Source organism: Dermochelys coriacea, chromosome 11 (genome assembly GCF_009764565.3).
Source record: "Dermochelys coriacea isolate rDerCor1 chromosome 11, rDerCor1.pri.v4, whole genome shotgun sequence".
In the NCBI taxonomy this organism is placed as follows: domain Eukaryota; kingdom Metazoa; phylum Chordata; order Testudines; family Dermochelyidae; genus Dermochelys; species Dermochelys coriacea.
This window is the reverse complement of record NC_050078.2, coordinates 31,453,845-31,466,884: the sequence shown is the minus strand read 5'-3', so window position 1 is coordinate 31,466,884 and position 13,040 is coordinate 31,453,845. Positions and strand designations below refer to the sequence as shown.

The 13,040-nt window shown below is 36.2% G+C and overlaps 1 protein-coding gene across 11 annotated transcripts in view; it reads right to left on the bottom strand.

The window, feature by feature from the left end:
- GPD2 (glycerol-3-phosphate dehydrogenase 2) overlaps window positions 1–13,040 on the bottom strand; it is a 173,054-nt gene that overhangs the window by 33,730 nt on the left and 126,284 nt on the right. For 7 of the 11 annotated variants that reach the window (XM_043505131.1, XM_038421519.2, XM_043505137.1 and 4 more), the window contains 4 exons: window positions 11,770–11,882; window positions 11,593–11,671; window positions 11,384–11,482; window positions 3,150–6,243 (listed from right to left, as the gene is read on the bottom strand). In XM_043505131.1, the coding sequence (XP_043361066.1) occupies window positions 6,118–6,243; window positions 11,384–11,482; window positions 11,593–11,671; window positions 11,770–11,882 (417 nt within the window). In that variant the 3' untranslated portion in view covers window positions 3,150–6,117. Of the gene's footprint in view, window positions 1–3,149; window positions 6,396–11,383; window positions 11,483–11,592; window positions 11,672–11,769; window positions 11,883–13,040 lie in introns of those variants that run through there. The other 4 variants (XM_043505134.1, XM_043505136.1, XM_043505135.1 and 1 more) reach the window with 3 other exon arrangements.

The window sequence follows — 13,040 nt, the reverse complement described above, 5'->3', positions numbered from 1 at the left end:
TGAATATTTTTTAATCAGGAAAAATTTGACTTTTTAGACTCTAGGTAGATAAAAGACAGCTTCTTTACAAGATACAATAAGCTACTTAAAGGTCATTAATCAAAATGATCCACTTGACTAAGCCTGAAGTGCAATAAATGAACAATTTTTCTAGAATTTAAAAATATTTATTGTTTACTAGCATTCTGAATTGGATAAATTTTGAAAGCAAAATCTTTCACTGTATGAACTCTGTATATTTTCAGATTTTTTTATAAATTTCCATCAATGTGCAATCAATTATTTTTCAAAGAGTGCAAGCTACTGAAAAGGTGTGCAAGTGTTGATGCAAAATATGTAGACATCTTTAAGAAATGACTATTGTTAAATATCTGAAGAACATTACATATATCACAAAGATCAACAGTTTTCCTTTTAAGATAATTTAGTTAATTCAATGCTTTACTATCTTTTAAATTGTTTTGACTAGATATTAAATAGCAAACAGTAAAACTTGGATTCACATGAAAGACGCACTAATCAGTTCATAAAATCAGAACAATTAATAGTCTGAAATTCAGACTGATCTCGATCTTGACTGAAACAAGTCCTGTTTACCAAGCTATTCTGGATTCTTAAATTCACATTCTTTCCAAGCAAAACATAGAACAGGTTGGAAAAAAGAAATAATTTATGAAAACATGGTATACCATAATTTTGCCATTTTTCTGCAATAAGGATGGCAAATGATTCATGGGGGGAAATGAAATATATTTCACTGTCAGTTCAATAGATCTGAGAATTTACAGCTTCTAGACATGGACAGGAAGAATTCAGCGTGCATAAAAATGAATTTCAGATCTGTTAATTGTAAGGATGCAAAAATAAAAAATGAATCTTGGTGGTTCAGTAAAATAAACTAAACAGCAACTCATAAGAGAACAAAATAAAGGGGGGGGAGTCCTCTGTTTATTTTGCTGAGGTTAAGGGGCTGGGAAGAAGGAACCCTTGCTTTGAAAAGAATCTGAGAATCAGTCTACACTGATTGAACTCACTTCAGTTAGCATCAGTTTTACTGATCAAGCTAATTACATTTACATCACTTAGATAAACAGATTAAGGTATCTTGGTAAGATAGAATCAAATGTGTCTCATTTAGTAAAATAAAGCACATAAAGGAGAAAAAAAGTCAGATTTACATATCCAGTTACATTGCATAAAGAGCCCCATTACATTTCTAGATATTTTAACTGAGGAGCAGTAAGCTCATTGCTATAAAGATGCACTATATACAAGAAATCATCTAAAACATGCACCCGAAAGCAAAGTGCAGTTTTAATTGCCATTAAATAAAAGAGAAGCCAAGCTGAGATCACCATTAATTTGAAAACTTTCAAAAGTGTCACTCTGAAGTCATGCTGGACTAATGGGAAATAAGAGCCAGACTTGGAAGATCCGATGAAGTGAGCTGTAGCTCACGAAAGCTTATGCTCAAATAAATTTGTTAGTCTCTAAGGTACCACAAGTACTCCTTTTCTTTTTGCGAATACAGACTAACACGGCTGCTACTCTGAAACCTGTTATTTGGCAGTGGCCAAGAGATCAAATTCAGTTACAGATACAGTACCAACTAAAACTTCTCCGGAAACAGGTTCTCTCAACTATTCTGTACATATCCAATCAAATCATCTACTACACATCTAAAGTCTTCATGAATGGCTTGTTGTGAAAAAGCTAATGGGATAAATAAAGGAGCCTGCCACTGAGCTCAGGATATCTATGTACTAGTCTCTGCTTCTATCTATGAAATATGAAGAGTAAAGATGAGCCCAGCAATTTGCCCATATCATTAGTTTCTTGCATAAACTGAACACTGGTTCCAGAGTGAAGCCAACAACCTTCTTGTGACACTACCTGTGTGAATATCCTGCAGTGTCACCAAAGCTCTTGTACCACTCTATATACATTCACAACTCTGGTGGCTAATTAGAGGAATAAGGGCTAAAATGTAAAGGAAAGAAAAATCTGAAATGATGACAAGCCCTTCATTTTTAGTGGGGCAGAAACAAAAAACCTCACTTAAGCGACAAAGATACATCCTTGTCGAAGATGTGTTTTTCTCTCAATATTTTGCCGCCTCTAATCAAATGCAATCAGTTCACATTTGACATAGGAATCACCCAGTTTGAGCACTGACACTAAAATATTAACGTTGTTATGATATTCCATATCATATTTCTATGCTCACTGCAACCGATTTTATCTACAACAAATCTGCACCTTCTCCATATATTTAATGCTAAGAGGGGGCTGAAGTTCTTACTCTGGCAAGAATACTATTAATTTCAATGGGAGTTTTGCCTGAGGAAGGGATTCAGGATCACACCCCTAAGCAATTTTAGGACTGCAAAGTATTTGAGAAAGTATTATAGTAAATGTTTTCTGACAAATCATTTATACAAGGCAGAATGCACAATGTTTTAATCTTTTGCAGTTGCACTCTGGAGGTATCAGTTCTGTATATTTTACAATGCTTTGGTGTTCACCCCTGCAGCACATACACACAGTCTGCATGCAGCATGGTTAAATGAAAATATAGGATATCCCTGTCACATGACTAAATTAAAACCTATAAAATAATACGGGCATTATAAAATTTGTGTTAAAACTGATAATAGCGATTCTGATTTACTGACAATGAAAATATATAGCATTTTTCTGTAAGAACATTTATCAACACTTGGCAATCCTAAACTAACTTGACATGTAAAATGATCAAAATGGATCTTGTATGTAATCTTTTCCATTCATTTCTTTTTATTTTAGTTATGATAAAATTTATCATTGTGCATAGGAAGATTGAGCTTGAAAATAATTGGTTAAACAAAATTCCTGTTGAAATTGGCTAGTTGTATTTTTAGTATGAGATTTCAAAATAGGATACTCACAGAACATCTCACCTGTATTTCAGTAGTAAATGAATCTACCCGATGATAAATATGTATTAACTTTTATGATTTAAAAACACTGAATTCTGAACTAAATGACATGTATTTGCTAAATATACTATGTACTAAAAAGTATCTATTTTGTACTTTTATTCTAAACTTGTTTAAGGCTAAGCAAAATTATTTCTGTAACTGCCAGTAACATCAAAGTACCCGTGAGTGTACCATTTTAATCAGTTTTATTGATTCATGCTTTCAGTTCTTATTCAGTTAAAAACAAGGCACATTAAATGTATTCTCTTATTGCTCTATAAATGCATGCGGCTCATTCTGTATATCAAAAGTAATAAATAATCGCAATAAAACACTGAGACAGTTATAAAAATGACAACCCAGCCTCAAACACAGTATTTAACAGTCCAATCTAGAACAATAAACCAACACAATACATAAAAGTGCCACATGGAAAAATATGAAGTATACATCTCTCCCCCCCATCCCACAGACACTATTGAACTTATAGTTTTTGTTTAAACAGTAGTTGTTTCACACTACATTAGAACAATACAGGACAATGACATTTTACAGCTGAATTAACCTGAATAATAATCATGAAATAATCTTTTTTCAAAACATAAAAAAGTGTGTTGATGAAATCAAATAATTCTGGATTTTTTCATTTTTACTATTTAAACCAGTATAAATAACATATGCAACTTTTTATGTTGTACAAAGTAAGTATTTATATACATTCTACGGTGCCACAAGAAACCAAAAAAGCAGAGGGCTAAGACTTTTATTGCAGCTAAAATTCAAAGTAAATCAATATAAGAGGACAGGAACATAGCCATGAAAATCCCTTTACATTCTGCATGTTATATTTACATTAGTAAAGCAAAAAAACAGCAAGGAGTGGGTATGTAGTAGACAGTCTAGGCTTTACAGTGAAACCTCAATTATCATTGTTAATTGCACAACTTTTAAGGGAGTAGAGGGGGAACCATTTTAAAAGGTGTACTGAACCATAAAAAATATGTTAAATACAATGTTTTTCTTCGCCTGACCTGAAAAAGCCTTTTATATGTCACTTGTAGCCATTACACTTTAAAAATTATTGGTAGCATAATGTCTTTTTGAAAAATATGAAACAAAACTCTGTATTATTGTACCTTGATTTCCTCCCAGTTCTGGAATATGTGGCAAAATTGTTATTGTGTTCTTCACTCTTTCCCTTGAAAGGACATTTGACACAAATAGCTTAATATCTCAAAAATACAGATATACATTTTATCCAGTGTATGTTGACATATTTCAATGCAAAAGTTTGATAGAGAAACAATCCTATGATCTTTTTGCTCATAAATAGACCTCATATAGTCTAAGTGTGCACAAGGACTTAATTCACATAGATTGAGCCATACTAAAAAGAGTGCTCAGTGGTCTCAAAGGCAAGAAAAGTTAGTTCCCCACTGCGATGAGTATAATAAGGTACAAAGCATCTTAATGTTAGGAAAATCTAATAATGAAAAATCATTTAAAATGATTTTACCTGGTACTTTTTAGAAGACAGTCTAAGTAAAATCTTGGGGGGAAGACAAAGTGCTCTATATTCATTTAAGAATTTCAGGTGGGTTTTTCCTCCTTCCATTTTTAGATAGATACAGTTTTAATAGCTGGAAACTTGTCAGACCAAAATATTCAACCACCACCACCACCACTTACAGTTAGCACTATTATCATAGTTACTACAAATCCTCAGCACCTATATACTTTGGATATGAATTTTTTTTTAATTGTCTATTTTTCAGAACTGTACTGCTTGCAGAATATTAACTTGGCATCATATTAAAGAATTTTCAAAACAGGATTAAAATTAATCAGATTTGTACATTTATGTGCACAGATGTGGTGGCATTTTAAACTCAAGGCTTCTGGTTTGACATGTAAACTGGTATTTATACTCATACTTATACTCAAAGGAGTATTATGAAAGAGACACACCAATAAAATATGCATTCATTTTCCCCTCCCTGCCACAGATCAGGCAGAAATCCTCCATCTGATCTTAATGCTGATCATAGCCAATTTAATAATAGGAAGAGTCGCAGGGTAAATAGCCAGGTGGAGTATTTGTTGAGAATGGCTCAAATAAATAGTCCAAAACTGGCTCTTTCAGCAAATTAATGCAAAGGCGAATAGCCCTTACCATATTTCAGTAAGGCCTGATGGAATGCAAAGTAACTTTCCCATTTAAGTGTACATTTTGCAAATATTAAGTGGTTAGGCTTAGTGCACTATGGCAAAGTTCTTGTTTTACATATTTTCAGTATTTATCTAAAAGTACAAAAACAGTCTGAGACTTTATAGTAGACTGCAATACCTGCTAGACAATGGCATATACTAAAGACAGCATGGTTTTCACTTGGAGAAGTGAAAGCTGTACCCATACATTTTTAACTCTAAATTATAACTCATCTATGAGATTTTTGGGTTTTTTGGTCCAATCTTGTGCTCTTCCAGTCTTATGCTGTCAAATTTTTATTGCCAGAAATCTGTCTGGCAATAAAATTGGTGCCATTGAATGAGAAGAACATTGAGAAGTACTGAAGTGACTATGTAACATTTCATAAATATAACTATGATTCCTTATCAGGACGTTTAATTTAGGCAGTGCTCAAGGTATTTCTTTGTGGCATCCTCCTGAAACCTAAATGTGAACATTCCCCTTCCCCCACCAAAATGATTCCTCTCTTTCTTTTTCTGGAGAGGCACTTTGAACACATATGGTCTTTCACATATGCAGAATACTTTTAGTGATTGGATCTTAGGTAGCAGTCACTTTCTGTGCACCATTTCTTTTTAAGGGGGAAGATTATCTAAAAGCTTAACAAAGTTGTGAAAGGTAGTGTCTGTGAACAAGCCTTTTGCAGACTCTATTCTGAATTTCTGCAAATAATTTCTACCTTTAAAGCATGTCCCGTCCAAAAGGCCACATTTTGGAGTATTAATATCAGCACAGAAAATAAGGAAAAATAAATGTATCAGTGTGTTTTGTATACCCTGACCACCAGATACAGTTCACTAGAATAAACAGATATTTGAAAACATTGGAATATTTTTCAGCACTGAACGAGGCAGCTGCACAGACAAATTCTCTGGTAGCTGTAAGCAGGTTTTGTACTTCTCAAACTCACAGACCACCACCACTTCGATCCACTGGAATAACAACTCTCTCACGTAGGTTCTCTTCAGCAGTTTTCATAAGTACAGCCAATCGGCTTCCAGACACATATCCTTTCTGAATAGCACTCATGAGCTTAAAAAAACCACAATGTTTACAGCATATTAATGATAGTAGCCAAATTTAATTGTCGGACAACACTTAAAGAGATACTAACCCCACAGGCTGAAGTCTTTCTTGCACTGGGGATTCTACCCATTGGTGGCCAACCAGTAAGGTAGCTGCAACTAAAGCAAACCCATCATGTAGACAAGGAAAATTGCTCTGAGCTGCTATTTCCATTGGTGCAGCCTTCCCCTGCTTGAAACTAGGATATACTGCACTGGTGTAAATCTGTTTGTAGCTATGTACACTGTCTATACTAGGAGTTTGGAACGGCTGCAACTTCCCCTGATGGGTTGCTACCAATGGCTGAAATTGAGACAAATCTCCAGTGTAAACAATGCCAGAGTTAATGAAGTATGTTGTCCAAACCAGTAGCAAGATTAAAACACAACAAATAACGCTGTTATTATTATTATTATAGGTTTTAAACAAAATGGTTGGTATTGCTTTCTAGGGCTGGATTGTGCTGCCCTTTAAATGTACATTTTCCAGTGTGGCCCATGGTAGTTTTGCCTGTGTATGGGCTGCAGGAGATGTACAAATTACTGATGTGAAATATTTGTTTTAACAGTGAAGCAGACCCCCCCCCCCACGGCTTTCTAAAGCCATTCATTACAACCAAGTTTGCAAGATAATTCATGTGTGTAAATTCTTTTTAAATCTGAAAAGAAAGAATCACAAAGATAGAAAAGAAAGCATGGTTCCTGATCTACCACTGCCCCTGGAATGTATCTTTCTCATTTAGCAGTCTTATTCTAGTGACAGTGTACTTGACTTCCATGATTCTTCTAAATCCAAATTTCTTTAGACCAGTGTTTCCCAAACTTGGAGCACCGCTTGTTCAGGGAAAGCCCCTGGTGAGCTGGGCCGGTTTGATTAACTGCCGCATCCACAGGTTTGGCCGATTGCGGCTCCCACTGGCCTCAGTTCACCGCTGCAGGCCAATGGGGGCTGCGGGAAGCGGTGGCCTGGCCCGGCCCGCCAAGGGCTTTCCCTGAACAACCGGCGACCCAAGTTTAGGAAACACTGCTTTAGACTTTTAAAACTAGTTTGCTTTTAAGTCCTTGAAACTGGACGCTCAGCATTACCTTAATGAACATACTCTAGTGTTAGACTTCAGATTTTTGTTTTTAAAAATCAATGGATAAGATCCGCATTGGACTTGAAAGTACATGTAGTCAGCTGGTCAGAGACTTTCTAATACAAAAAGCAATTGGCACTTACAAAATATGATTTCTTCCTCTCAACAGGAGCTAAATAGCCACCTCACTTCAGATTTCTTCCCTTTTTACAAAACTATCGCAGGTAGACTTAGGCCCACACAAACCTGGTGACCTGGAGGATAATTAACCTCCAAGAGAATTTTTGCTAGAAAAATTGCCTGGCCCCAAAGGGAGCATGCCACAGAAGACCAATTCATCCAGTCTCTTCTCCTCCTGTTTAATTGCTCTTTCCCCTGTCTTCTGTGCCCTCCACCTACAGTTTCACAGCCTCTGGTTCACATAAGTGAAGGCAGCATTGGGCCCTTGAACAGTACTTGCTGTCCAAAAAATATCCAAATATCTACACAGTAATGTTAAAGATCTGCCAGATCCTCAGCTGATGTAAATTGTCATAGTTTCACTCTCGCCAGTGGAAATACGCCAGTCAACACAGCCAAGAAACTGGTCTGTGATGTAACAAACTAGTGATCACAACTGCATTAGCAACCCAGATACTGATATGTTCTTCTATTGAGGTCTTACTCTACAAGAATCAGGAAAACATCCTTTTTTATCTTCCTTCCTCCAGTATTGATTTGTGTGATATCTGACTTTTCTCTTAAAGACTAGACTAGAGCAGAGCAAACAAACACTTTGTGACAACATATCTAATGAATTTAGCTTCTGCTTCTATTTGTGATATATCTGTGAGCATCATGATTTCTTCATGACTATTCTTTATTTAAAAACTCCTAATACTTTTTAACTCATTAGAGAGACTGCAAACAGTTTCTGAAAGCATCCATTGTTGACTGTTTGCAACTGGTCAGAAAAATCACATGGCAGTGCTCTGTTCCCCACTTGGATAAGTGAGCAAGTGCCTTGACACACATTCAAATACTGTACAAATTTCCACAATTATTTGCAAACATAAGTTTCCACAAATATTCTGCCAGGAAACGTAATCCAATGAAAGTTTTCAGAAAGCATGAATCCTAATAGATCCATTTAAAAAGATTTACCACCATTTAAGTAAGTTCCACACATTTAATTACCTTGGTGGCAAAAATCAAAGGTTTGTTTTATTACTTGTTACCCTTTTTACTTGTTATTTTAAAACTCAAATTATAGTAGTGCACAATATGCTAGATGCTGTCCACATACATAGAAGATATTCAGCCCAAATGTACAAAGGTCTGATTATTGAATCTTTGAGGCCTATGAGCTCAGTAACCAGATTTCAAACATTTATTTTCATTTCTTTTTTTAAGGAATCTGTTTCAAAACGTGGCTTACAGTGCATTTTTGAAACAGAGGACAAACTAGAAGCCACCAATAATTAGTTTTTAAAAATATGCAAAAAGTGCTGTCATTCACATTTTGGAAGTATTAAAACCACAAAACATACAACCTCTAAAGGGAGTACTAAGCACACTGCATGATTAATTGCCTGTTTTCTGTTTCTTAATTATAGTGCAACCCAACTAACCAAGTTACAGCATAACATACTCAGAAACGGAGAGAGTTCTGTTTATAAAATGCAAAAAGTCAAATTTCTTCTTCCCCAGTTGAAACTTTTATATAAAAAGCTGGGCTCTCTCTCAATTGCCTGAAAAGATGTGAGATTTTTTTTTTGAAAGAAAATGTATTAGGATGATGTCACAGGGCTATTTTTTCCATTTTATTTTAAATGTTTTTTTGGTCACTATGTTTTAGGCAAATAAATCCTCCCTTTTTAGAATGCTGGACATAAGTTGTGAAAATTTTCTGCATTTAGATTCAAGAATGCTCTTATCTACAGCTCATCTCCAGAGAGAATTACCATTTCCTTTGCCTTGATCTTGTTTGTTTAACTTGACACAGTGCAGAAAGGGCTGACATTGACCAAAATCCCCAGCATTAATTTATCACATGTTCGGCATTCATCATTGCCGTGATTCAGGAAAGACCTGGCAGTCATTTGAAATACCTGACCAATAAAGGCTCTACAAAAACAGACCTGGCTGGCTGGAAACAAATAAACTGCTCATGTGAGGGAAGTCAAATGGTTGGAGGCAAACAATTTAGTGGTATCTTTATTGCCTTCTCTCTTTTTTTTTTTTTGGTAAAGCATTTGCAGAAAGATGCATAGAAAACTGATATTAATGTCCTCCTTTCATGCACTTCTCTCTTTAGATCATTCAGAAATTAAGCAGGACAATGTGGATGGCATACACCACACTTTGAACCTGCAGCTTCTTGCCCCCAATACTTTTTCAGTTAAGCTTTTAATCAATAGTCCTATTAAGTATGAACAAAGGCTATTGTTTTAATTGTGCAGCGGCAGGCCAAATTGTGCCCTCAGATGTGTGGGTGGCTCATACCTAATTTGAAGGAAGCAACAGGCATGATTCAGCCCTCTACTACTGAAAGGATACCCCGACAAACTACAGGATAGACTGTTTGGACCTAAGGAGGGTTTTTTCTGCATAGGAAAAACTATTTTAGTTTCAGAGTTGCTTGGGAATTCTTTGGGGGGGGGAGGATGGGGGATAAGGGGTATTTCGCCCTCTTGCATTGCCTAGGCACTGTGGCCTCAAACAGTTTCTGAGGACTCCTGACATCATGTGCCACCCAACTGCAGCAGTTCCCTGATGGAATCTCCACAGCATGAACAGAAAATCCACATAAATGACTACTGCAGAATTGATCAGCAGTGTATTGCTCTGTTTCGCCCCTCAAGTTTGCTAGGAGACTTAGAGAATGATGGGCTTCCAACCCTATCCCTGAAGGTAGGGTTCTACATAGAGATGCTTGTGCAGGATTTGAGTTTGCATCAAGCGGCCGTTAGTCATTTCTGTGTTGCCCCCAGTTCAGATCTGCTGATTTAGGATCCTCTCTCACAGAAGTCAAGGGGAGCATGAAGTCTTTTGTTCTTTCCCCTCAGTAAATCTTTTAGTTGGGTTACTTTATATATATAAAAAAAAAAAAAGGTACAGAAAACACTTTCAGCCTCCTGATAGCTGGGAAAAACACAATCTCCATGTTTAAAAATAAAACTCCTAGCCGTCATGGATGGATGGATACTTACTAGCTCAACTAGTATCTCCCCTTGCCAATGCAGGACAGGCTTGGGGTGAAATCCTGGCCCCACTGAAGGCAATATTCAAAATTCCTATAGATTTCAATGGGGCCTGGATTTCAGCCTCAGGAAATTCTTCACTGCAACAGTTAGCTTGGGTTAGTACTCTCAAGTTACTACACTCAAGCTAGCCTAGTGTTCTGCTTTGTAGTCACTCTCACTCAGAGCTAGTCTCTAGAGAGACACGCAACACTTGAGCTACACAGAAGGATTTGATTAGCGGCTGATGAGTTGCTGTGATGTGAGCTGCTGCATCCCCACTGTATTACTAGTGCTGTTGTCAGCCGACCATACTCACTGATAGGCTAGTTGGCTGGATCTTAAAGCACCACCCAGCTCAAACTAGAGATTTGTGTGTGGGATGGCAACTGGGTTAGCAAGAAAACTGAGTTATACTTCACGCTAATAAAGCAGTGAAAACAACCCCTCAGTCTCTCTCTCCAATGCTTTGTCCAGGCATAATGGTCATCACTAAAAGAAACTTATAAGCACATGCTGCAGCATTTTCCCTTACAAGGATAGACTCAGAGTATAGGAAACGCTGTGATCAATACAAACAGTGGTGTAGAAATTGTTGGTATTTCTTAATGTTGATTCAAGCATTGTCCACCTTTAGGCAACGTAAATTCATATAAAATCAATAATGAATAAAAAATGAACGGCAAGTCTAAAATTTTATGTACAAACTCTACATCTAGCTTTGATAATTACTTTCCAATATACAGAGCAAAAGGAGATGAGGGTTCTTGTGTTCCTTTCATTACAACTAAAATAAAAAACCACTCACCTGCAAAAACTCATCGAGTTCAACCTGCCCGTTTTTGTTCAAATCCACTTCATTTAAAATCTCATGAAGTGTATTTTCATCAATTTGAATGCTGATGCTCTAAATAAAAGAACAACACAACAGGCAAATAAACTGGATCACTTAAACATGGATTTATACCATACGACACAACTGAGATAAGAATTCAAAAATCAAAAGAGAAATTTTACCTCTAACACACTTTGAACATCCAGTATGGTAATAAAGCCTTTCTTTTCTTTATCAAACATGTGGAATCTCTTTTTATATCTGCAAAATAGGATTATTAATGGAAAAGGAATACACAAAAGATTGACAGAAATATCTTCCTAGGGACTATCCAGGAGGTCCATTTGTACTTCATTTACCTGTCAATATCTGAAGGTATAAGAGTGATTTCAGAGCTGTCTGTTAATTGCCCTACTTTTGCCTTGTAGCCCATTTCATAATACAGAAACTTTTTAGCAGATTCAAGTTCTTCCTAAAATATGAAAGAAACAAAGTCTCAGTTCTAGAATAATACTGAATATTTACATGCTGAATTTCTTCTACACCATAATATTTCATTGGCTCCTTTCACATACTTATAATTGCTGGTCTTTAGAGGAATATCAGCATTTGATGGCCAAAAAAGTGCTTAAGAGTGAACAAGGTCATTAAGATAAGGAACCATTTCATGCTTCACCTAGATCACTGGCTTTGATGTACAAGTGTTGATTGTCAATTGATAATTACACTGAAGACATGGAATGCAAAGTTTTTTAGGGCCATATCATGCCCTCAGTCCACACATACAACTCACAGTGATGTCAGCAAAAACAGCACTTACAGATCAAGTCTACAAAAATGCCATTCATTAAGAATTGGTATCTTATTCTTCGCTTATTTAAGAGTTGTTGGTGGGGCTTTTGGTATTTAACATCGTGTGTGGAAGGCCATAAAATGCATATTTACCCGAGAGATTGAATCTGACCCTTCCAGCTCCCTTCAATATTGTAGTCAAATGATAATTTACAGCTTTTAATCACATGATCACATACTATTTCTCAAATATATAATACAGTATATTAGCTTAGCATACACTTATTTTCTACAACCTTAATTAGAATTATGTAGCATCTTTAGTATTATTGTCCATGTATACCATAAAAGTCACCAATACAAAGAGTTCACAGTAAACCGTACTTTCTCAATATACTATAGATTATATATAAATGGCACATACCAATAGTACAAATTTGCAGGACATACGTGTGTGTGTGTGTGTGTCCCATAGCCAAGGCACACATGTGGCAAAGATTTACACACGTGATTAATTAAATATCTTCCACTGTTGTTTACAGTGCTGTTGTACCTCTATTGGTCCCAGGATATTAGAGAGACAAGGTGGGTGAGGCAGTATCTTTTATTGGACTAACTTCTGTGGGCGAAAAACGCAAGCTTTTGAGCAGAACTCTTTTTCAGGTCTATAAGCATATGAGGAAAACTACTCAGCTTATCAGGACTACTCACATGCTTCATGTTAAGCATGTACACAAGTCTTTAGAGGATCAGGAGCTAAGTTAGTTTTGAAGTTAATGGCCTCCTCCCCTGGAATACTTAAGGAATGCTGTGTTGATAATACACTGCACTATCTCAC